This window comes from Chlorocebus sabaeus, chromosome 14 (assembly GCF_047675955.1).
Source record: "Chlorocebus sabaeus isolate Y175 chromosome 14, mChlSab1.0.hap1, whole genome shotgun sequence".
Classification (NCBI taxonomy): Eukaryota; Metazoa; Chordata; class Mammalia; order Primates; family Cercopithecidae; genus Chlorocebus; species Chlorocebus sabaeus.
This window is the reverse complement of record NC_132917.1, coordinates 75400290-75427067: the sequence shown is the minus strand read 5'-3', so window position 1 is coordinate 75427067 and position 26778 is coordinate 75400290. Positions and strand designations below refer to the sequence as shown.

The 26778-nt window shown below is 39.3% G+C and overlaps 1 protein-coding gene across 9 annotated transcripts in view; it reads left to right on the top strand.

Annotated features, from left to right (window-relative positions):
* EVA1A (eva-1 homolog A, regulator of programmed cell death) overlaps window positions 1-26778 on the top strand; it is a 68052-nt gene that overhangs the window by 21866 nt on the left and 19408 nt on the right. For 6 of the 9 annotated variants that reach the window (XM_073023113.1, XM_073023110.1, XM_007970090.3 and 3 more), the window contains 2 exons: window positions 17058-17180; window positions 21271-21420. In XM_073023113.1, the coding sequence (XP_072879214.1) occupies window positions 21336-21420 (85 nt within the window). In that variant the 5' untranslated portion in view covers window positions 17058-17180; window positions 21271-21335. The remainder of the gene's footprint in view (window positions 1-17057; window positions 17181-21270; window positions 21421-26778) is intronic. The other 3 variants (XM_007970094.3, XM_007970089.3, XM_038007161.2) reach the window with 1 other exon arrangement.

Genomic DNA, 26778 nt, shown 5'->3' with positions numbered 1-26778 from the left:
TAACTAACTTGTCTAGTCTTAAAAATAGGGCATGGTGGAGCTTAGGTTTAAACCCATGCTTGGTTAATCCTGAAGCTTGTGCATTTTCTTGTACGTCAGCCTGTGTTCTGTTTACTGGCAGCACACCAAGTTTAATTTCATGTGTATAATCCCTTCATATTCTGGAAAAAGAAAACTCTCATAATTTTCTTTAGGATTTCCCAAGATAAAACATTTTCTGTCCCTTTAGCTGTTCCTCATGAGAAAAAGGATATTTCCCCTAATATACTGGTTGAACTTTTAGATCAATATTTCTCAATATTTAATGGCAGATTATGATTCAGGAGGATGGTTATGCATTAAAATGTATTTTTAATTAGACTTTTTTTGGAGATAATTTTAAATTTATACATAGTCACAAGAAATAATGCAGAGCTCCCATGTTCCATTTAACTAGTTTCCCCAATGATGACATCATGCAAAACTGTAGTACAATATCACAACCATGATGTTGACATTGATAGAGTCAAGATACAGAACATTTGCATCATCACAAGGATTTCTCATGTTGCTATTTTTTAGCTACGATAACTTTCTTTCTCACCCCAGTCCTTAACCTCTGAAAACTACTAATTTATTCCCTATTTCTGTAATTTTGTCATTTCAAGAATATTGTATAAATGAAATCATACAATATGCAACCTTTTGGGATTGGGTTTTTAAATTCAGAATAATCCTCTGGAATTCATCCAGGTTGCCCTGTTTATCAACAGTTTGTTCTTTTTTTGTTGCTGAGTAGTATTACATGGTATAGAGGTACTACAGTTTGTTTAAACATTTACTCTTTGAGGGACATATGAATTGTTTCCAGTTTGGGGCTATTGCGAATACAGCTACTATAAATATTCATGTACCCAATCCCAAAAGGTTGCATATTGTGATCTCATTTCTACAACATGGCTGTCATTGACCAAAACTTCATTAATGTGATGCAGGACTGTATTTCATTCTTTAAGCAACAGTAAATGGTGTTATATTTTTTAACTTTATTGTTCACTCTTAGTATATGGAAATATAGTTGATTTTTTATAAGTTTGTGTTGCCTGCAACCTTGCTGAACTCACTAGTTTTATTTTATTTTAAATTTTTTTGTGGGGGATTGAGTCTCGCTCTGTCACCCAGGCTGGAGTGCAGTGGTGCGATCTTGGCTCCCAGTGGTGTGATCTTGGCTCCCAGTGGTGCAACCTCCACCTCCCAGGTTCAAGTAGTTCTCCTGTCTCAGCCTCCAGAGGAACTGGGACTACAGGCACATGCCACCATGCCCAACTAACTTTCACATTTTTAGTAGAGACAGGGGTTCACCATATTGGTCAGGCTGGTCTCGAACTCCTGACCTTAGGTGATCCACCTGCCTCAGTCTCCTGAAGTGCTGGGATTACAGGTGTGAGCCACCATGCCCCACTGAACTCACTAGTTTTAAGAGGTGTATTAGTCTGTTTTGCAGAAGGAACATCTGAGGCTAGGTAATATAAAGAAAAGATGTTTATTTGGCTCATCATTCTGCAGACTGTACAAGCATAGCATCAGCATCTGCTTGGCTTCTAGTGAGGCCTCAGGAAGCTTTTACTCATAGCAGAAGACTAAGGGACAGCAGTCATGTTATATCATAAGAAGGAGCAAGAGAGATGCTAGGCTATTTTCAACAGTCAGCTCTTGCATAAACTAATAGAATGAGAACTCACTCATTACCACAAGGGCAACACCAAGCCATTCATGAGGGATCCATCTCCATGATCCAAACACTTCCCACTAGGTCCCACCTGTAACATTGGAGAACACATTTTAACATGACATTTGGAAGGAAAAATGTCCAGGTCATACCTGGAGGTTTTTTGGGTAGATTCCTTGGGATCTCTATAGACAGCCATATCACTTGCAAATGGGGACAGTTTTATTTATTTCTTTCTCATCTGTGTGTCTTTTAGTTCCTTTTATTGCCTCAATGTAATGGTTAGAACTTACAGTGCTATGTTGATTTAAGAGTGGGGAGGGTGGGCATCTTTACCTAATTTCTGATCTTGATGAGTAAACATTGAGTATCTCATCATGAAGTATAATGTTAGCTATAGGTCTTTTGTAGATGCTCTTTATCAAGTTGAGGCAATTCTCCTCTATTCATAGTTTTCTGAGAATTTTTTAAAAATCATGAATGGGTGTTGAATTTTTGAAATACTTTTCTGCATCAAGTAACGTGACTTTTCTTCTTTAGCCTATTACTAATGGCAGATTACATCAATTGATTTTTGAATAAGCCTTGCATTTTTGAAATAAGCCCCATATAGTCATGTCATAAAAAGTCACTACAAAAAAATCCTTTTTATACGTTGCTGAATTCTATTTGCTAATATTGTGCTAAGGATTTTTTTATTGTATCTATGTTCCTGATGGTTTTGAGTTTTCTTTTTTTGCACTATCTTTATCTGGAGTTGGTATCTCTGTAATGCTAGCTTCATGAAATGCATTGGGAAGTATCCCCCTCTTCTCTGATTTTCTGGAAGAGATTGTGTAGAAGTCGTGTTAATTCTTCTTTAAACATTTGTTAGAATTTTCTAGTGAAACCATCTAGGCCTGAAGTTTTTTTGGGGGGGGTATAAGTTTTAAAATTACGAATTCAATTCTTTAATAGCTGTGGGGCTATTCAAATTATCTCTGTCATATTGGATGAGTTGTGGTACTTTGTGTTTTTCAAGGAACTGGTTCATTTTGTCTGAATTGTCAAACTTAAATGTGTAGGAGTTGTTCCTAGTATTTCTTTACTATTTTGTTATCTGCAGGGTCTGTTAGTGATATCTACTGTTTTGTTTTTGACATTGGTAATTTGTAACTTCTTTCTTTTTTGGTCAGTCTTGCTAAAGGTTTGTCGATTTTATAGATTTTTTTTTTTCAAAGACCCTCTGGTAATTTTCTTTGTTCTAAAGTCTGTTTCATAAACTTAATACACATCAATTTAGACTCGTTTTCTTTTGGTTAATGGTTGCGTAATATAAGATTTTGATCCCTTTTCTTTAAACCTGACAATATTGTTTTTGTGTTTTGTTTTATTTTGGGGGGGGGCGTTTTTTTTTTTGCTTTGTTTTGTTTTTAAGACAGGGTCTTGCTCTGTTGCTAGGCTAGAGTGCAGTGGCATGCTCTCAGCTCATTGCAACCTCTGCCACCTGGGCTCAAGCCATCCTCCCTGCTCAGCCTCCTGAGTAGCTGGGACTACAGATGTGCATTACCATGCCTGGCTAATTTTTGTATTTTTTGTAGAGACAGGGTTTCGCCATGTTGCCCAGGCTGGTCTCTAACTCCTGGGCTCAAGCAATCTGCCCGCCTTGGCTATAAAAACCATGTCCCAACTATACACTGTAAGAAACTGACTTCATATATAACAATACTGGCAGTGGCTGGGTGTGGTGCCAGTAATCCTAGCACTGAGAAAATAATCAAAGAAAGGTTTTTCATAATTTCTTATAGTGTATAGTTGGGACATCGTTTTAAAAAACATTTTATTTCAATAGCTTTAGAGGTACAAGTATCTTTTGGTTACATGGATGAATCATACAGTGGTAAAGTCTAGGATTTTAGTGTATCCATCACCTGAATAGTGTGTGTTGTACCCAATGGTAGGTTTTCATCTCTCACTCCCTCTACCCTTCCCCATCCTGAGTCTCCACTGTCTATTATACCACTGTATGCCTTTGTGTACCCATAGCTTAGTTCCTACTTGTAAGTGAGAACACATGGTATTTGGTTTTCCATTCTTGAGTTATTTCACTTAGAATAATGGCCTCCAGTTCTATCCAAGTTACTGCAAAAGACATTATTTTATTCTTTTTATGGCATTCAACTGATGAATGAATTACATACCCACCACACTTTATTTATTCATTGGTTGATGGTACTTAGGTTGATTCCATATCTTGCAATTGTGAATTGTGCTGCAGTAAACATATGTGTGCAAGTGTCTTTTTATATAATGATCTCTTTTCCTCCGGGTAGATACCCAGTAGTGGGATTGCTTCATCAAATGGTAGATCTACTTTTAGTTATTTGAGAAAACTCCATATGGTTTTCCATAGAGGTTGTTCTAATTTACCCTCCCATCAGCAGTGTATAAACAAGTTTCCTTTTTTTTTTTTTTTTTTTTTTTTTTTGCCATATCTATGCCATCTATTGCTTCTTGACTTTTTAATAATGGCCATTCCAGTGAGGATAAGTGATATCTCATTGTGAGTTTAATTTGCATTTCTCTGATGACAAGTGATGTTGAGCATTTTTTCATATATTTGTTGGCCATTTGTATATCCTCTTTTGAGAAATTTCTATTTATATCATTTGCCCACTTTGTAATGGGATTTTTTTTCTTGCTGATTTGTTTGACTTGGAGATTCTGGACTGATCTTTGACAAGGCACACAAAAATATAAACTAGGGAAAGAATACCCTATTCAGTGGATGGTGCTGGGAAAATTGGATAGTCACATGTAAAAGAATTACACTAGATCCCTATCTCTCACCATATACAAAAATTAAGTCAAGATGGATTAAAGACTTAAATATAGTATCTGAAACCATAAGAATGCTAGAAGAAAACCTAGGAAAACTCTTTCAGACATTGACTGAGGCAAAGAATCTGTGACTAAGACCCCCAAAGCAGATGCAACAGAAACAAAAGAAATAAATGGGACCCAATTAAACTAAAAAGCTTCCGCAGAGCAAAAGAAGTATTAACAGAGTAACAAACAACCTACAGAATGAGAGAAAATATTTGCAAACTATGCATCCGACAAAGGGTCATTTTTAAAATCCACTTTGCCAATAGCTATCTTTAATTGGTGTGTTCAGATTATTTACACTTAATGTCAGTATTGAGATGTTAGGGCTGACGTCTGCCATTTTGTCTTTTGTCTTCTGTTTTTTGTTTGTTTCTCTGTTTTCTTTTTTTTAGTTACTTGAACATTGTTTTAGAATCCCATTTTGATTTGTTTGTAGTATTTTTAAAAATATTTCTTCATACAGTTTTTCTAGTGGTTGTTATATATATGTGTGTGTGTGTATATATATATATGGCTATTTACCGTCTGCTGGTGCCATTTCACCAGTTTGAGTGAAACATAAAAACCTTACCCTGCTTTGCTTCCCTTTGCCCTACTCCAAAGTGTGTCTTAAATATTTCCTTTACATACATTAATTTTTCATTTTAACTTAATTTTATTTTATTTTTGAGACAAGGTCTCTCTCTGCTGCCCAAACTGGAGTGCAGTGGCACAATCATAGCTCACTGCAGGCTCGATTCCTGGGCTTAAGCAATCACTGTCTCGGAGTAGCTGAGACTGTAGGCATTTGCTACCATGCCCTGCTAAGTATTTTTTTAAATTATTGGGAGGCCGAGGCGGGCGGATCACGAGGTCAGGAGATGGAGACCATCGTGGCTAGCACGGTGAAACCCCGTCTCTGCTAAAAATACAAAAATATTAGCCGGGCGTGGTGGCGGGCGCCTATAGTCCCAGCTACTCAGAAGGCTGAGGCAGGAGAATGGCGTGAACCCGGGAGGCGGAGCTTGCAGTGAGCCGAGATCGCTCCACTGCACTCAAGCCTGGGCAACAGAGTGAGACTCCCGTCTCAAAAATAAATAAAATAAAATAAAATAATAATAATAATTTTTTTAGAGATTGGGGTCTCATCATGTTGCCCAGGCTGGTCGAAATTCCTGGTATCAAGTGACCCTCCTGCCTCTGCCTCCCGAATCGCTGCGATTACAGGTGTGAGTAACTGTGCCTGGCCGCCTTTACATACATTCAGAACCACATCAGAAAGTGTCAACATTTTTGCTTCAACTGTTAAATGCAATTTAGAAAACTCATGAGGAAAAAGAAAGCCTACTGTATTTACCTATATTTGTGCTTTCTTCTTGATATTTCATGATATCTTTAAAAAATTCTTTCTGTTTAGAGGACTTTAGTAATTCTTTTTGGGTAGGTCTGCTGGTGACAAATTCTCTTAGTTTTCCTTCATTGGAGAATGTCTGGTTTCCCCTACATCTTGAAGGGGAGTTTTGCTGGGTATTGACTCTGGATTCACAGTTCATTTCTTTCAGCCCCTGAAATATATATTGTGCTACTTACTGCCTTTTGACTTCCATGGTTTCCAATGAGAAACCCTCTGTGTTCTGAATTGTTTTTTCCCTGTAGCTAAGACGTCATTTTTCTCAGGCAGCTTTTAATTTTTTTTTTTTTTTTTTTTGTCTTTGGTTTTCTTTTCTTCTTCCTCTTCCTCTTCCTCTTCCTCTCCTTCTCCTTCTCCTTCTCCTTCTCCTTCTCCTTCTTCTCCTTCTCCTTCTCCTTCTTCTTCTTCTTCTCAGGGTCTCACTTTGTGTCACTCAGGCTATAGTGCAGTGGGGCAATCTCGGTTTACTGCAGTCTCGACCTCTGAGGCTCAAGTGATCCTCCCACATCAGCCTCCTGAGTAGCTGGGACCCACAGGTGCATGCCACCATACCCAGCTAATTTTTGTATTTTTAGTAAAGATGGGGTTTTGCCATATTACGTAGGCTGGTCTGAAACACCTGAGCTCAAGTAACCTGCCCACCCTGGCTTCCCAAAGTGCTGGGATTATACGCTTGAGCCACCACACCCAGCCTCTTTAGTCTTTAGTTTTCAAAAGTTAAATTACAGTGTGTCTTCACATGGATTTCTTTGGATTTATTCCATTTGAGATTTGCTCAGCTTTTTGAATCTATAAGTTTATGTTTCTTGACAAATTTGGTTTTTTAAAAGTCATTATTTCTTTGATTACTTTCTCAGTTCCTCTTCATCCTTTTTTCATTCTGGAGCTCCAATGACACAAATGTTAGGTCTTTTGTAATAATCTCACAGATCCCTAAGACTCTGTTCATTTTTTTTTCCAGTCTGTTTTCTCTCTGTAGTTCAACTAAGTAATTTCTATTATTCTGTCTTTCAGATCACTTATTGTTTCCTCTGCCTCCTCCATTTACCATCGAGCCCATCTATTTATTTTGAGCCTTTTATTTTGGTTATTGTAGTTTTTTAGTGTGTGGAATGTACTTAATAAATGTTGGCTTTTATTATTGTTGTTAATAAAAATAAACATGACCTTTTCTTTTAATTACCAGACCTACAATACCAAGTTTTACTCACATAAACACTGGCTGTGTTACAAGTATCTCCTTATTGGGTTCCTTTATTTCTTTAGTTCTTTTCATATGCCAGGTGTCCTATCCTTTCTTTATTTAAACATTTTTTTTATTTCAATAGTTTTTGGGGAACAGGTGCTGTTTAATTACACGGATAAGCTCTTTTTTTCTTTTTCTTTTTTTTTTTTTTTTTTTTTTTTTTTTGAGACGGAGTCTCGCTCTGTCACCCAGACAGGAGTGCAGCCGCTTGATCTCGGCTCACTGCAAGCTCTGCCTCCTGGGTTCACGCTATTCTCCTGCCTCAGCCTCCCGAGTAGCTGGGACTACAGGCGCCCGCCACCACGGCCAGCTAATATTTTTGTATTTTTAGTAGAGACGGGGTTTCACCGTGTTAGCCAGGATGTTCGCGATCTTGTGACCTCGTGATCTGCCCGCCTCGGCCTCCCAAAGTGCTGGGATTACAGGCGTGAGCTACCATATGCGGCCATTACATGAATAAGTTTTAGTTTTTTAATGGTAATTTCTGAGATTTTGGTGAAAGTATCACCCAAGCAGTGTACACTGTACCCAATGTATAGTCTTTTACCCCTTACCCTCCTCCCAGCCTTCCCTGAAGTCCCCAAACTGCACTGTATTATTCTTATGCCTTTGCATCCTCATAAGCTTAGCTCCCACTTAAAAGTGAGAACATATAATGTGTGGTTTTCTATTCCTGAGTTACTTCACTTAGAATAATGGTCTCCAACTCGATCTAGGTTGCTAAGAATGTCATTATTTCTTTATGGCTGAATAGTATTCCATCATATATGGAATACTATTTATATATTTTTATATATATAGCGTGTATATGTGTGTGTGTGTGTGTGTGTGTGTGTGTGTGTATACAACTACATATTCTTTATCCACTCGTTGATTGATGAGCATTTGGGCTGGTTCCATATTTTTGCAGTTACGAATTTTGCTGCTACAAACATTCATGTGCAAGTGTCTTTTCCATATAATGATTTATTTTCCACTGGGTGGATACTCAGTAGTGAGACTGCTGGATCAAATGGCAGATCTGCTTTTCATTCTTTAAAGAATCTGTACTGTCGTATAGTGGTTGTACTGGTTTACATTCCCACCAGTAGTGTATAAATGTTCTCTTTTCACCACATCCATGCCAACATCTATTAGTTTTTGATTTTTAAATTATGGCTATTCTTGCAGGAGTAAGGTGAATATTCCTTGTTTAGGTATATTCCTAAGTACTTTATTTTTGTTTTTGCACTATTGTAAAGTTGGTTGAGTTCTTGATTTCTCAGCTTAGTCACTGTTGGTGTATAGCAGTGTTATTGATTTGTATACATTGATTTTGTATCCGGAAACCTTACTGAATTCATTTATCAGTTCTAGGATCTTTTTGGATGAGTCCTGAGGGTTTTCCAGGTATTTATCATATACCTTTATCATATATACCTAAATACATATACCTAAATGTATTTATACATTTATCATCAAACAGTGACCATTTGACTTCCTCTTTACCAATTTGAATGACCTTTATTTCTTTCTCTTGTCTGATTGCCCTGACTAGGACTTCCAGTACTATGCTTAATTGAAGTGGTGAAAGCGGGCATTTTTGTCTTGTTTCAGTTCTCGGGGGAATGCTTTCAACTTTTCCCCATTCAGTATAATATTGGCTGAGGGTTTGTCATAGATGGCTTTTATTACCTTAAGGTATGTCCCTACCATGCTGATTTTCCTCAGGGTTTTAATCATAAAGGGATGCTAGATTTTGTCAGATATTTTTTTCTGCATCTATTGAGATGATCATATAATTCCTGTTTTTCATTCTGTTTATATGATGTTTCACATTTATTGACTTGTGTATGTTAAACTATCCCTGCATCCCTGGTATAAAACTCACTTGATCATGGTGTATTATTATTATTATTTTTGATATGCTGTTGGATTCAGTTAGGTAGTATTTTGTTGAGGGTTTTTGCATCTGTGTTCTTCAGGCATATTGGTCTGTAGTTTTCTATTTTGTTATGCCTTTTCCTGGTTTTGGTATTAGGCTGATAGTAGCTTCATAGAATGATTTCAGAAGGATTCTCTCTTTCTCTATCTTTTGGAATAGTTTTAGCAATATTGGTACCAATTCTTCTTTGAACACCTGGTAGAATTCAGCTGCGAATCCATCTGGTCCTGGATTTTTTTTTTTTTTTTTTATTGGCAACTTTTTTGTTTCTATTTCAATCTTGCTACTTGTTATTGATCTATTCAGAGTTTCTATTTCTACCTGGTTTAATCCAGGAGGGCTGTATATTTCCAGGAATTTACCCATCCCCTCTAGATTTTCTAGTCTGTGCGCATAAAAGTGTTCATTGTGGCCTTGAATGATCCTTTGTATTTCTGTTGTATCAGTTGTAATATCTTCTGTTTCTTTTCCAATTGAGTTTATGTGGATTGTCTCTCTTTTCTTGGTTAATCTCATGAATGGTCTAACAATTTTGTTTATCTTTTCAAATAACCAGCTTTTTGTTTCCTTTATATTTTGTATTGTTTTTTGTTTATTTCAATTTCATTTAGTTCTATTGCAATCCTTGTTATTTATTTTCATCTCCTATGTTTTGGGTTTAGTTTGTTCTTGTTTCTCTAGTTCCTTGAGGTGTGACCTTAGATGGTCTATTTGAGCTCTTTCAGATTTTTTGATGTAGGCATTTAATGCTGTGAAATTTCCTGTTAGCACCACTTTTGCTGTATCCCAGAGGTTGTGATAGATTGTTTCGTTATTATTCAGTTCAGACAATTTTTAAATTTCCACCTTTATTTCATTGTCGACCCAAAGATCATTTAGGAGCTGATTACTTAATTTCCATATACTTGCATGGTTTTGAGGGTTCCTTTTGGAGTTGATTTCCAGTTTTATTCCACTGTGGTCTGAGAGAGTAGTCAATATAATTTTGATTTTCTTAAATTAATTGAGACTTGTTTTGTGGTCTAGTCTATCTTGGAGAATGTTCTGTGTGCTGATGAATAGAATGTATATTCTGCTGTTGTTGGGCAGAATATTCTGTAAATATCTGTTAAGTTCATTTGTTCTAGGGTATAGTTTAAGCCCATTGTTTCTTTGTTAATATTCTGTCTTGATGACCTGTCTAGTGCCGTCAGTGGGGTATTGAAGTTCCCCACTATTATTATGTTGCTGTCTATCTCATTTCTTAGGTCAAGTGGTAATTGTTTTATAAATTTGGGATCTCCAGTGTTAGGTGCATATATATTTAAGGTTAGGACTAGGGTTAAGGTTTGCTGAGCTGCCGGGCTCCAGGCTGGTACCGGGAAGTGTCTGCAAAGAGTTCTGTGATGCGATCTATCTTCAGGTCTGTCAGCCATGGATACCAGCACCTGTTCTGGTGGAGGTAGCAGGAGAATGAAGTGGATTCTGTGAGAGTCCTTGGTTATTGTTTTGTTTAGTGCATTGGTTTTCTTAAATACTGGTTATGCTTATAACGAAGTTGTCACATAGACAGATTCAAGACCTCTGGTTAGCCAGGATATTACGGATAGTGAAATTAGCTGTTGTTTTCTCCTTTCTTGGAGCAGGGTGGTTCCGTAATGAGTTGCTGTAATGGCTTGAGTTGGTTGTCCTCCAGCCAGGAGGTGACACTTTCAAGAGAGCATCAGCTGTGGTAATATTGGGGGATGCAAGCTTGCCCTAAGGTCAGTGGGATAACTATTCAGGTTTCTCAGGCACTGGTGGAGGTGGGGGGGCTATAGAGCTCCTGCAAGTTTATGTCTTTTGTCTTCAGCTACCAAGGTGGGTAGAAAAAGACCATCACGTGGGAGTAGGGCTAGGTGTGCCTGAGCTAGACTCTTCTTGGGTGGTGCCTGCAGAGATCCCTTGAGGGGATGGGGCAGTGGTTCTCAGGCCAATGGAGTTGTGTTCCAAGGAGGATTATGGCTGCTTCTGGTGCTTCGTACAGATTGCCAGGGAAATGGGGGAAAGCTCGCAGTGACAGACCTTACCCAGCTCCCACACAGCCAGCAAGGCCAGTCTTAGTCCTGCCAACAACCAACAGAGCTGAATTTGTTTACAGGCCTCTGGTGCACAGGGCTGAGATCTTGCCCCAGGCTGCAAGCCTCCCTGCTGAGAAAGCAAGCAGGGCATTCAGGCCTTACCCGTCCCTGACTGCAGCAGCTTCTGTGCTCATATCTGCACTTCCTATTCGCCCCCACCCCTCAGATTCTGCCTAGGAAAATCCATACTTGATCAAAATTATTATAGAGTTCAGCCGGAAGTCTCCTTCTTCCTGTGGCCCTTCCCCAGTTCCACTGGCTGCCCTTCCCAAGGAACCCTATGAGGTAAAGTCAGAAATGGCTTCGCTGGGCTTCCCTGGGGACCAGGAGTGCCTACAGGGCACTTCCCATGGCTTCTTCTACTTTTGTATTTTGCTCAGCTATCTAAATTCATTTCAGCTCTAGGTAAAGTTAAATCCTTCTTCCATGATCTAGAGTTCCAGGTTCCCCAGTGAGGATGTATGTTCAGAGGCAGACTTTCCTCCTCTTACACTTTGGGCACTGGCTGTTTTTTTGGCTGTTTCTTGGAGTTTGCAGTAGCAAGCCACTCCTTTCAAAGGGTCTGTGAATTCTTTCAGTTTCCCTGGTATGTTCCTGTGGTGGTTCTTGGAGCAAAAGTTCACAATGTGAGTCTCCTGCTGCTGCTCATTATTGTATTTTTTTAATTGTAAAATTCTGTTTCTTTATATCTTCTCTTTATTTGCAGAGATTTTTTATTTCTTTGCTGAGGCTTTTAATTTCTTTATTTGTTTTAAGCATGTGAATAATTGCTTGTTGAAGTATTTTTAAAATCATGGTGTTTAAAAATCTTTACCAGATAATTCTATTATCCTTATCATCTTAGTGTTCGCATCAATTGATTGGCTCCTCATTACTGCTGGATGGGGATGGGAGTTCTGGATCCCATGTGGTCTCCATTGATGTGGGGCTTATAACCACTGGTAGTGATGAGAGTCCTGAGTAGGCTGCCTCTGATACCCCAGTGGAGAAGGGGAGGAGTATCTAGTTATTTCTAGGAGGGGGCAGATGTCCAGGCTTCCCATGTAGTCCTTACTGATATTGCCAGGGAAGGTAGCTCACTAGCTATCTCAGATGAAAGTCTCATCTCTCCCCTTGGGTCTTCTCTGACATCACTCTGGCAAGGGTGTTGGAGTTTCTTGCTATAGTGTCTTAAGGGTGAAAGTCTAGGCTATCTACTCAGGCTTTGCTGGTATGGGTGTGGGTGTGGATGAGGCCATGGGTTTTTTGTTTTTTAAAATGATGTTTGGCTGAAGTAGAGTGGCTATTGTCCAAGAGTTTTCTGTCATGCTAGAACACTCCTTTCCTGGTCCTCTAGCTAGAGAGAGCAGGCATTTTTTGGGAGTCTGTTTTTTGTGCACCAGTTGTGTTGGGTTTCTGGGTTGCTGGCTTCTTCAGCTACTTTATCTCCTTGGTTTTTGGTGTGCATCATCCTTTACCTGGGCTACTGAGTTAGACCCCCAATAAGTCTTTCAGACCATCTCTGGCTTCTCCAACACATCCTCCACACTTCTGCCAGTGTTTTCTTCCTACAAAGCAGAACTGACCATGTCATTCTCCTGTTCATATTATTTACTGTCCATAAAATAAAGCTCAACTTCTGCAAGGCACTGCAGATCTACCAAAATGCAATTCCAACTTTGCCTTTGCAGCTTTGACTTCTGTTCAGTTTCTCTGCCTATCCCTTTGCTCCCATGCTAAAGATGTGCCATGTACTTTAGCTCCTGCTCTTCCCTCTGTCTCTAGTGCTTTTCTTTACTCTAGCAAAGTTAAGACCACTGGAGTTGGACTGTTTAAATTTGAACTTCATCATTTTCTAGCTAGGTGATCTTGGGCAACTTTACCTCTCCATAGCTCAGTTTTCCCATCTGAAAAATGAGGATAATAGCATCTACCTCATGGGACTGTTATGAAACTTAAATTAAATAGCACTTTGCAAATTGTCGGGTTGAAGAGAAAGGTCTCAATAAATGTGAGCTATTAGTATAATTCATTATTAAATTAATACTCAGTAGTTAAATTAATATGCAGTAGCTCAACATTCAATTTGAATGTTACCTCTCTATGAAGTCTTTATGGGTCCTCTGCACTGCTACCTTATTATTGAAATTAATTATTCTTTTCCCAACTGTCCACTTAATTTACATTGCATTTATACTTGATTCTGTTTGCAGTGTAGGTAGGTAGATTGCTGACCACATTTGCTCACTTCTGGACTTAGTCATTCAAAGGAAGCCCTGTGAGTCAATCACTGGGCATGGAGGTGAGTAACATGTGGACCTTCAGAGAATTCTCAGTTCCTTAATAGCTGCAGCTTGCTTGCTAAATAAATGGTTCTCGTGGGGCTTAATAAATATTTATTAATTTAAGACAAGCAAGCTCTGCCTTGGGATAGGAAGGTAGGCAGCCTCCAGGCTAAACAGTATCACAGTGTGTTAAAGTTAGAAACATTTTGTGAACCACCCTTGGTAGTGACCTCTGCATAGTGCTAAGTGAAGGCCTCGGGCTCTGTGTTAGAGCCCTGATGTAACAGCATTGGTGTTCCTGCGGTCTGTGGCCACCACCAAGTGAGTCTTGTCTAGGACTATATCATTTCTTAACCCTGGTTCTCTTAGGTTCAAATCAAGACTAAGATTTTTCTTGAGGTCTCAGGAGTAATGTCAGTGTCATTGAGGACATTGTTCATTCTGTTTTAAGGCCCATGTCTGACAATCTTAGCCCCACACACCTTGACTCCCATCACTGAGACAGAAATTTGTTTTAAAGCACTTAAGTGCCAGGAATTGTGTTAGCTACCACAAATGCAGAAGGATAGGACACAAGAGCCCCCTCGACATCCAGGAGCTCATAGTCTCCATGCTGGAGCAATCATTAGAAGCACAGACTTGATTGTTTCACTGTGGCCACCTTACCAACAATGCTTTGGTAGATAGGCTGGATATGAAGCCAGATATTTTAGGCCAAGGATGGACTGATGGAAGAAATGGAAAGAAGAAATACAAGTTCCTATGAAGATGTATGTCTATGAAGGGAAGTAGAATGGGTGATAAGAAACTACAACAGAGGCTGAGCAAAGGGAAGATTGTTTAAAGGTGGGGGAAATTACGTAAGTTTATAGTAGATAAAAAGAGATAAGGGCAGTAGATCAAAAGATAGATTGAGAGAGTGGTAGGGAAAGAATGAGCAAATATTTGAGAAAAAACAATAGATATTCATATACACATACATATATACATGCATGCATACATACATATACACATTGTATATTTATATATGTATGTATATAAGTATAGAATGTATATATGTATGTGTGTTTATATATATGTATTTATATATGGGACAGGAAGGTGAAGAGAAAGTGAAAGACTAAAATTTTGAGAAAGAGAATTATACAAATATATATATTCACTCTATATACATATTATCTATTTATCTACCTACCTGTCTGTCTATCAATCCATCTATCTGCCTACCCATTTATATAGAGAGATGGAGATCAACCAGAAAAGGGAAAGTCAAAGAAGAATCATTCATTAATGGAACCATGTCCTGTAGGAAGAAGGAGGAAATAATTTGAAAGCACAGGTGAAAACTCCTTAGAGACAGAAGGAAGGAAGGTCAGAATGAGATGGAAGGGAGGAAAGTTAGAGTTCATGTAGGGTGTCCTCAATTTCTCTGGAAAGTTGAGAAGATTGAATGAGAAGATTGAAGAATGAGAAAGTGAGAAAGTAAGATGTCAGGGACATACATTCTGACTTTCCTCGCAGCACTGGGGGCCTCAACTGATTTTGTAAATTCAGCATTTGCAATGCTGCAAATATGAATGATTATACTTTTTCAGAAGCACTAGCCTGTAGGGAGGAGAGAAGGCAGGTGAGGGTTGGAGTGCTTTGGAAGTTAGGCCTGAGGTTGAGGGCAGCAGAAGGGTTCTGGTGAGAGTAGCATGTAGTGTAGTTGTAGTAGCCAGGCTGTGCAGAGGAAAGATGAATCTAGGATGAGAGTGATAAACTGAGTGAGCAGGGAGGGAATGACAAGATAGAAGCCTCAGAGAGCTTGGGGAGCATGTTTACTTTGATTCAGGTATGGAGAGTGCATAGCAGTATTCTCATACTGCTAATAAAGATATACCCTTGACTGGGTAATTTATAAAGGAAAGAGGTTTAATTGACTCACAGCTTTGTGTGGCTGGGGAGGCCTTAGGAAACTTACAATCATGGAGAAGTACTGAGCAAAAGGGGGAAACGCCCCTTATAAAACCAACAGATCTCGTGAGAACTCACTCACTACTAGGAGAACAGAAGCATGGGGGTAACTGCCCCATGATTCAATTACCCCCCTCACTGGGTCCCTCCTACAACACTTGGGGATTGTGGGAACTATATTTCAAGATGAGATTTCAGTGGGGACACAGCCAAACCATATCAGAGAGGTAGGATAGAGGTTCTGATTGGAGAGTGAGATTTCTCAGTGTGAGCCATTTATCCAGCAAACAGTCCCTGAGCACTAGCTCTGTGAACTTATTGTTGGAAACTCTGAGAACAAAGATAAGAATTAAGGCATGGTCCTTGCCCTTAAGGAGTTCACAGCCCAGTATTCAGAGGTAAAACCTTTCCAGGTGATGACAAGGTCCAGGATATGTCTCTGGAAATGATTCCTTGTGATGGTTGGGAGGGGAAGATTGATGGGGCAATGGAAACCAAATGGCTGGCAGACTGGCATGTTAGATGTATCATCCCCAGGTGCTTATCTGCCCTACAAATAAAATCGGGGTTTCTCTCAGCTCAGTTATTTCTCTGGGGCCATGTGTATCCTCTCCGCAGCTGGTGATATGAGGACTGTTTTTCCATTTGAGCTTTTGCTCTTCAGACAACATGTGACTGTCCTAGGGTCAGTGCCTGATGGTTTTCACAAGTGTAGAGTGGAAGGTCAATGGGCTTCAAAGACCTACTTCTGCACTTTGGTACATGAGTCTGTAAACAGTTACCGATCTCATGCTTCCAGTTTTCTTTTCTTTCTTGCCCTTATTTTCTTGACCTGTAAAATTAACATAGGATGGTGCCACCAATCCTTTTTGGGGAAGAAGCAGCTGAGATGTGTCTCTATAAAGTCATCAATAAGCAGAAGTCGGAAGCTGCAGTAGTTGGCAGGGTGCGATGATAATGAACGAATGAGTGTGCACATGTGAAGTGGGGACAGCTTAGTGCTCAGAGCTCCATGAATGATTTCATTCTTCCTGAAAGCTTCTAAGGGAAGCTGGACACAGAGAGGAGATTTCCTACCTGGGCTGAGTAGAGGCCTTGACACTTCAGCATGGAAGGCAAAGGGTGTAGGAATCTACATATCAGCATTTCCAGGATTCTAGTGCCTACAGAGCTGTGTGAGACTTCATTTCATGGCCCATCTGGGCATTGCTAGAAGGGAACAGAATTCCCTCCCTTCCTGTTCCAGAGAGGCTAGCCTGCAAACTTCACTGATGAGAGGCCAGATTGGCACATCCCACACTAGCTGTTTTGTGGATTTTGGCTGACAGGAGTGGAGAGGAAGCATGTTTCTTTGATCTTTTACCTCTTGCATCCTTTCTGCTATGACCTTGGGAGATTGGTTTATCTGGCTGTCTAGTTCAAATTGCAGATTAACCTCTGTCAGTGGGTTTTCTCCTCTCTGGGGATGCTATTCATCCTTCCAAGGATCCAGACCCTAGCCACCAAAGCTTCTCTGCTGGGTTCACACACACACCAGGTCTAAGGTATGATGTGATCTCCTGGGTATGTGATGATTTTTGTGCTGCTGCTTTTTTCTTTCAGAGTCTGAGAACCCAACTGGGGCCAAGCAAGTTTTAGAACCTCTACTAGCTGATGCCAACATCGTCAGAGATGAACTGTTCTTACCAGAAACTTCTCTGCTCCTGACAGCACACCTCTCCCCAGGTAGCTAAAGGGATAATCACCCCCTGAACACTATGTAATGACACAGTCACCTGTATGGGGGTGACATACCGGGGGACACTCAGTTCCAATTGCAATATCATAGGCACAATATTAGAAGAATATCTAGACACTCTTATAGGCAAAGAAAGGCATTTGGAAGATTCGTGGGGGTCTTTCCTTTACTTAAATCATGAATTTTTATTAAATTTTACACAAATGCATTTTTCCATCTATTCATATGATCTTTTTCCTGTTAATCTATAAATATGATAGATTACACTTATTTACAATCCGATTTTTAAAAATAAGTGCAATAACATCTCTTACTTAAAATTAAGCCATATTCATATTGTGATATGAATTAGAATTTTATTGACTTCAAATTTAATACCACTAAAAGGTAACTCTGCCATCATTCTTATTAACTTAAAACCAAAATTTGATTGCAAGATTCTTTAAATAAAGTAACCTTCAAAATTCACTGTTTTACCTCACCAACACAATTTTTAAATTGTGATAAAATACATATAACAAAAATCATTATCTTAAATTACTGTTAAGGGTATAGTTCAGTGGCATTAAGTATATTTACATTACTGTGCAATCATCACTGTCATCCTTCCCCAGAACTCTTTTCATCTTGCAAAACAGAAACTTTGTACCCTGTATCCTGTTCAATAATTGTCTTTTCCCTGCCTCTGCTCCTGACAACCACTACTCTACTTTCTGTCTCTGTGAATATGACCACTGTTGGTGCTTCATACGTGTGGAATCATATAATATCTGTCCTTTTTGACTGGCTTATTTCACTTAGCCTAATGTCCTCAAGTTTCATCCATGTTTATGCCTTCCTTTTTAAGGCTATGAGTAATATTGTGTTGTATGTGTGGACAACATTTTATTTATTCATCCATCTGTGGATGGACATTTGGGTTACTTCCACCTTTTGGCTGTTGTGAATAATGCAACTCTGAACATTGGTGTACAAATTCTGTTCAAGTCTCTGCTTTAAAATCCTTTGAGTATATACCCAGAGGTGGAATTGCTGGGTCATAGGATAATTCTATTTAAACATTTTTTAAGGAATAGTCGTCCTATTTTCCATAGTGGCTGCACAATTTTCCCATCAACAGTGTACAAGTTCCAATACTTATTTTCTGATTTTTGATAGTAGTCATCCTAATGGTATGAGATGATATTTCACTGTGGTTTTGATTTTGATTTCATTAATGCTTGGTTAGGTGGAGCATCTTTTCATGTGCCTATTGACTACTTGTGTATCTTTGGAGAAATATTGCTTCAAGTCTGTTGCCCATTTTTAAATTGAGCTCTTTGTTTTTAGTTGTTGAGTTGTAGGAGTCCTGATATTAGGAATTAGGATAGGTAGCAGTCTGGATATTAACCCTTTATCAGATATATTATTTGCAAATATTTTCTCCCATTGTGTGGGTTGCCTTTTCACTCTGTTGTACCCTGGGATGTACAGAAGTTTTTAACTTTAATAGAGTCCATTTCTTTTTTTGCTTTTGTTGCCTGTGCTTTTGGTGTCACATCCAAGAAATCATTGTCAACCCCAATGTCATGAATCTTTACCCCTATGTTTTCTTCTAACAGTCTTCTAAAATTTTCTTCTAAAATTTTTAGCTGTTACATTTAGGTCTTTGATACATTTTGAGTTAATTTTTTATATAGTATAAGGTAAGGGTCCAACTTCATCCTTTTGCACGTGGACATCCAGTTTTTCCAACACTGTTTGCTGAAAAGGCAGTCTTTTCCCATTGAATGGTCTTGGCATGCTCACAAAAATAATTTGAACATGTATGTAAGGGTTTATTTTTGGATGTTCTATTCTATTCCATTATGCTACATGTCTGTTTTTATATGCTAGGCCTATGCTGTTTTGATTACTATAGATTTATAATAGGTTTTGAAATCAGGAAGGGTGAGATGTCTAACTTTGTTAATTTTCAAGATTGTTTTGACTATTTGGGGTCCCCTGAGATTCCATATGAATTTCACTATGGATTTTTTTATTTCTGCAGAAAACGTCATTGAGATTTTGGGACTGCCATAAAACTTCTGAATTATTTCTTATAGGAAACATTTGCCAGACAGATGAAGAGAAGGGGGGCATTTAGGCAAAAGGAAGACTGTGACCAAAAGCATGAAGAGAGGAAAGGGCTTGCTCTACTTGGGGAAACTAAAAGTAATCTAGTATTGTTGAAACTCTAAGCATTCTTATTATCTGTGTGTATATATGTGTGTGACTGTCAGCTTGTATAGGAGACACATTAGGAGATAAGGAAGGGGTCAGATATTGTGAAAGTGGATGTGTATTGTGTTAAGAAGGTCAATGGAAATTCATTAGAGTTGGGTGGTGGAGTGATGTGATCCTATTTGTACTATGGAAAAATGAGCCTGTTAATAAGCATGGGTGCTATGCTGAGAAGGAAGGAGGTACCAGCAGAAAGACCAGATAGGAGATTGTTGCAAAACTCCCAGAAATAAGATGATAAGACTTGCACCCTGGTAGCATTATTGGAGACAGGAAGGAGGGAATGGATTTGAAATAGACGTGGCTCACTACACACTCAGACATGTTCCAGTAGCTTCACTCTTTTCCTGGGTCTTGAAGTTCTTAGATCTGGAGAACAGCCTCTGAACTCGGGGTGATGATGTCATCCAGTTGTCACCTTTTAGGAACACAAATGACTGTTGAAAGAGGCGCTGTGTTCTGACTCAGAGGCTCAGGGGTCCCTTAACAGCAGCCAGTCTCTTTTCAAAGCCCCTGGAGCTCCCACTCCTTGTGCTGTCACTCTCAGAGCCTCTGGCTGCTCCAAGGACTTTGTGGTTGTTTCTTTGTACCTGTGAGTTGGTTGGTGTTTTCTTGTTTTGGTTTTTCCTGAAGCCTGTTGAAATCTACCAGCCTGAGAATGTTCTGTTGTAGCCCATTCTATTTACCTCATAGAACTGCCACTCTCCAGGCCTTTTAATTGTGGCCCATGTTACATCTGTGACCCACTGAGAACCCAGGTTCATTCCCCAAGCCTGACACCCCTCTCCACTCTGTGACTCAATTCCCTGCCTTCAATTCATAGCAGTGTCGAATGAGCCATTGGGTCTTTGCCACCTCTCTCCCACTTCATGCTCAGGAGCTCTCTGTAAAGTCTTCGCTGAGTAACTGGATAATGCTAATGCCAGGCTTGAGCTGCAGCAGCTGGGGAGTGGATGTGCTCTTCCAGCCAGAGGCTGAGCACGGAGATCCCAAGTCCCTGTTCTGATCTCTGGAGGGATGGTTCTATGGATGGGCAGTCTGGGCCATGTGTGTGTTCTACTTGCCGATCACAGTCACAGGTGGAGTCATGGAGCTCCCGCTCTCAAATTCCTGTAGGTATTTTAGAATGGGAACTGCTTTGGCGGTTCTGGGATAGCCAGCTTTGAACCACTGCCAAAGGCACACATTTAGTGACCTGAGGGATGAGGCAAACTGATCAAGGTGCACAAGTGTCATCACTGCAGGCTCCTGGGAAAGCACAGCAGGAGAGGAGAGGGCTGTGGCTTGTAGTTAAAATGCAGTGATGACTGTAATGATGATTTGAACCTGATGGGCTATGCCTCAAAGGTGAACCAGGGAGAATGAAATAAAGAGTTCCAGAAGAGGTAAGGGGGGATTTTAGTGGGAATTAGGAAGATACAGGGAAGAGAAAGGAGAAAGGTCAGGAAAATCAGGGATGTAAGGAGTTTCTACTTCCTTGAAAGCCAGGAAGCTCACTTGAACAAAGAGCACAAGACCCCAAATCTTTGTGACATCCCTGGCTTGGAGAGCTTGCTAGTCTTTCTTTAGGAGCCTGGCTAGTTTTCGCAAGCATAGTTTTCACAAGCAATTGAAGGATAATTTCCGTAGATCTATAGTGAAGCTATCCCGCAAATAAAGTGGGGCTTGCCAGAGAGGGTCTGTAGTTTCCAAAGCCGCAAAGGACACCTGCAAATCAGCTGTTGCAAAAATATGTCTTTAGGAGCCCAGGCTACCTGGAACACGGCCTCAGGACAGCAGAATGTGCCTTATCACTCACTTTGTGTTCCCAAACAGAAGAGAAGGAGAGTGGCCACGTTGATTCAGCCAAGCACCTCCAGGAGGTCCCCTCTGGATGTCCCATGAGGCTGCCCCTCAGCCACAACCCAGAGCACGTGGAGATGGCTTTGCTCAGCAACATCCTAGCGGCCTATTCTTTTGTCTCAGGTAGGTGCCTGGTCTCCGCTGGGCCAGTACTGAGGTCTGGGACTGGGTCCAAGGTTGTCTCCTGGTTGGCCATCTCTGGCCTTATTCTCAGGAAAGACACACTACATAATCATAGCTACTGCTCGGCTATGCTGAGTTTTGAGATGAAAGGTCTCCTGGTTGGGAATTAAGCTTGTCATTCTCTAATTTGAAAAATGAAGGGTTCTAAGAGCTTTGTCTTGCAGAAAATGTTTAGCTGCTCAAGTGAGTGATTGAAGTGGCCCGGGGCTACTGTTGACTTCTGTCACTATGCATTAACTCTGACCAAGGCGGGGGCTGATGGAGTACCTCAGCCTGATTATTCTATGCAGTTAACCTCACACAGGCTGCCTCTGTATGAGACTGTGTTTGTGGGAGAGAGAGTATGTGTTTTTATGTTCTGTGTTGGAGGCCTTTCTGAGGTATTTGATGAAGCTGTAGAAGAGATGAAGACAGAAGGCATCTGGAGTATGGAAGAGTCTGATATTTGTCCCTTCGTTGGTTCAAAGTTGTACTCTTTAGTAAGATGGTTGATTTTCTCCTCAAGATCATTTCTTGAAAACAGATGTTGTTCATATAAAAGGAGTCATTTTAAAATACATGAAAATGCTCACTGGTTTGAATGACTAAACTGTACCTCTGCTGCTTGAATGAGTTTTTAATTTCTTGATACTTTGCTTTTGTTTTTGTTTTGTTTTGTTTTGCCTGATGTCTCTGGATATATTGTATAAAAAGGAAGGGACTAGGGTTTCAATTAGATTTCCTTTGGGCAAGGACTGGTTTTACTTTCTAATTCTCTAGGCAGGGTTGACACATGGTGGTCTAAGAGTTGAAATGCAAACCTGACATTATGATTTACAGTGACAAATCTGAGCCAAGTGGAGAGTTCCATGAGCCAAGGAAGTTCATGGCTTCTCTTTGTGAGAGGATCTTGGATGACGCGCAACCTGATTTCAAAAAAAAAAGGACTGCTCAGGACCTTGTGCTGGGCGAGCTGCAGCATGTAGTCTGCTTGTGCCTCAAGTCCAGGGCTCTGCCTTCTTGCATCAGTGAAGGCCTAGGTCACCAGTCAGCTCCTCTTTCCCCTTAAGGAAGTCCAGGGCCCCCTTCTCTAGGCACTCACCATTAGAGGAATCTCATCTTCGCTCTTGCTTCAAGGCAACATTGGAGAAAAAGGACACAAGGGCGGAAAAGAGCTTTGAAATTCAGGCATTGTTTTCACAAGCAATTTAAGGATAATTTCCTTAGCTCTATAGTGAAGCTATCCCCTAAATGAAGTGGGGCTCGTGGAGAGTGTCTGTAGTTTCCGAAGACCCAAAGGATACCTGTGAATCAGCTGTTGCAAAAATATGTCTCGCGTGAGAGCAAACAGAGCACTGCACTTTGGACCTCTGCTCAGCACAGGAGGTACTGGCAATTTTCCATTTCAGTCGACATGACCCTGAATTATGACCATTGAAAGTGGTAACTCATTGAATAGTCCTGTGTTTACCAATGAGTCTTGTGATCTTGTCAAGGCTGAAAAGTACATGGCCCTGTTTTTCTTTCCCCTCCAAACTTCCTCCTTCCTGCCCCATACTCTTGAATTAAATACTACTTGGGATGCAGGAAGACAATGCTTCTTTATGTAAGTATAGGCTGAGATAAAAAGAAAACGCAAGGAAACGGAAAAGCAGTGTGGCTAAAATAAAATTTGGATCCAGTGTGTAGACTCAATGACTGAAAATCAATTCTGAAATGGGGAACATTCCCTGATTATAAGTGAAATTAATAAACAAAATTTAAAATATGTAGGTGAATATTCAAGATACAAATAACCATTGTTTTTAGTGAAGAAAATCAAATAATTGAATTAGAAGCAATGATGAAAAGTATGATGGAAGAAAATTGTGGAAAATGTCCTAATCTTGTAGCTGTCTCATGTCCTCATTCTGCTCTACCAGATCTTCAACCCCACAGGGCCCCAGCCCTTCCTATTTTCTCCCAGTACATCTGTTGCCTCCTCTCCTATCCACGTGGTGCCTTATTTCAGCAACACATTTGCTAATACACATAACTTCCATATTCCTTTATGTAGCTTCTGAGTAAACCAGTAGGTGAAACCCCAACTGAGTGAATCCTGCTCACTTTCTCTCTGTGTGTGTGTGTGTGTGTGTGTGTGTGTGTGTGTTCTTTGTTAGGTGGGTGTCTAAGGTGTTTGGTAACCTTGTGGGAGAGTTGGAGACAGAAGAAGGCATGTGAGTTGGGAAAGTCTGATATTCACCCCTTTTTTGGTTCAAAGTTGTACCCTTTAGGAAGACAGCTGACTTTCTCCTCAAGATCATTTCTTGGAAACAGATACTGTTTATATAAAAGGAGCCATTTAAAATTACATGAAAATGCTCAGTGGTTTGAATGACCAAACTGCTCCTCTGCTGGTTAAGTGAGTTTGAAAATATTTGATATTTTGTTTTTGTTTTGCCTGATGGTCTCTGGATATTACATTAAAAGAAAGGGACTGAGGTTCTGATTGGATTTCTCTTCAGGCAAGGGCTGGTTTTACTTTCAAGTTCCAATCTAGGCAGAGTTCATATTAGATGACTTAGGAAAAGCGACCCTTTCTCACTCCACACAAGTTATCAAACACTAGTACAATTTGCCATTTGAAGTCACTAGAAATTCATAGTCTCCAATCTCAGCTGAGCTTTTCACATCATACTTTAATCTCCCTATTTATTTCTGGACACATCTTGTGCCCATTCTTCCCAACAAACATTTCAAACCTTGGCCATTCCAATAATTGTAAATATCTGCTTACCACAATGGGCCCTACAAGTAAATGACAAGTGTCAAACTAGGGGAAAATGAAACATTAATGAAGAAGAGTTAAAGTTTATAACAAATGAAGAGCTCTTACAAATCAATAAAAGCGTCCCAAAAGGAAAGTGGCCAAAAAACAAGAATCAACAGTTTGCAAAAGAAGAAATACAAATTGTCAATAAAACATGAACAGCTCAAATTCTGGCAGAAAAATACAAAATGGAAACTGCAGTGAGATTAGCATTTTTATTTTATACATTTCTCAAAGACTTGACTGATTAAGTATATAATTTTAGTCTTGGAGAAAGTCTGGGGAGATGAGTACTTGCACATTGTGCTGATGGGATTGTGAATTTGCTACAACCTCTCTAAAAAATAATTTGGCAATATCCATCAAAGCCCTTAAAAACACATACGCTAGCCAGAAATCCCACTTCTGGAAGTGTCTCCTAAGGAAATAATTAGGGATATAGACAGAAATTTTACTATGAGGATGATTCATCTCAGAATTATTTATAATACATGTAGTAAAAATATTAGGGAAAATTTGTAAGTGTTAATTGAAGTAGAAAGATGTTTATGATATGCTACTAGGTAAATGAAGCCTGTTACCACACATCATATACATTATAATCCCATTTATGTATGTATATTCATATGTATAGGTAACCACATTTTACCACAAATTATAACCAGGTGCCAGAATTGTGTGGGCACAGGTATATGTATTTTTAATTTTATTTTGCTTAGCTGTATTTTTATTAACAATTCATTGATATTCATAATAAGTAATGTTATTTTATTAAAATATTAAGTTTTGAATTATACCATACATATATTAGACAATTATCATGCCTCTGTCTTTTCTAACTTCCTGAGCTTCTTATCTAAGTGTCCTGAAAATAGCTATTTGGTTGTGCTATAAGCATTTCGAATTCACTCCAGCCTAGAATAGAATATTGTCCTTCTCTTTAAATATGCTATTTCTTTTATGTACCTATCTAGGGCATCATCTAATGTAGAAATAGGAGTTTTAACCTTTGATGCATCTTCTTCACTGCCCGTATCCAACTTGTTTTGGTCGATTCATTTTGCCTGTTAAAATGTGTGGCATCCACTTTAGTCCCACCATCGTTGATTGACTGGCTCCAAGCGCCATCATGGTTTTGTCTGCCTTATCATAATGGTATTTGCCATGGTCTTGCCTCTACAATCTTGTTTCACAGTCTGTATTTTGTAGCAAAATGATGTTTCCAAAATGCAGATGTGATGATGCAATTCTTTTTATTTTTTAGCATCCCTCAGTGGATTCTCATTATCTCTGGGATAAAATCCAAACAAGTTTGTGTGGTTTAAGAGTCAGGACTGTTTTCAACTGCAAAAAATGAAAACCTCAACTTGGTGGCCTAAATACATAGACGTTATCTTACCCACATAATAAGAAGTCTGGAGGTAGGTGGTTGCTAGCATTGGCTCATTAGCACAAACACCATGTAGAGGCCTGTCTTTTTCTTTCTCTGTCTGGCTTATTTTACTCAGTATAATATATTCCAGCTTTGTCCATGTTGTCACAAGTGGCAGTATCTTCTTCTTTGTTAAGGCTGAATAATATTTCGTTTTGTAAATACACCACAGTTTTTAAAATCTATTCATCCATTGAGGGACGCTTTGGTTGTTTTTATATCTTGACTATTATGAATAGGGCTACAATAAGTATGGGGTGCAGATATCTCTATAGATGCTGATTTCATTTTCTTTGGATATATACCCAGTCAGAGACAGAAATAAAAATGCTCTATGATCTCACTTACACATAAAACCTAAAAAAAAAGTTGAATATATAGAAACAGAGAGTAGAATAGTAGTTATTGGGGCATGGAGGATGAAATGAGAAGTATGTCCAAAGATACAAACTTGCAGTGTTGTGGGATGAATAAGTCTAGAGTTCTAATGTATAGCATGAGGATGATAGTTAAAAATATATGAATACTGAAAATGTGCTAAGAGAATAGATTTTAGGTGCTTTTACCACACAAAAAATGAAAAGAAGGTGATGAACGTGTTTATTCACTTGAGTAATCATTTAGCAATGTGTATGTATAGAAAAACATCAGGTTTTACACCTTAAATATATACAATAAAAAATGTAGGGGCCAATATCTCTGTGATTCTCAAAGTCTTTTTTCTATGTTTGTCATCTCATGGCTGCCAAATGGCTGCTGTTGTTCAGGCTGATTCAAGATCAAAAAGGGCAGAAAATGGAAGGAGGTTCCAGTAGATCTCCTCTCAGATTTCATTGGCCAGGACTGTGTCACATGGTCATTTCTAGCTGCAAGGGAGGCTGAAAAAATGAGAATTTTAGCTTTTTCAATCTTTAGATCAGTGGTTCATATCAGGTGTGATTGTGCTCTACAAGGGGACTTCTGGCAATGTCTGGAGATATTTTTGAGTGTCACAGCTTAGAAGTGCAGGCTGCTACTGGCATCTAATGGGTGGAGAAACATCCTACAATGCACAGGACAATCTCCTGCAACAAAGAAT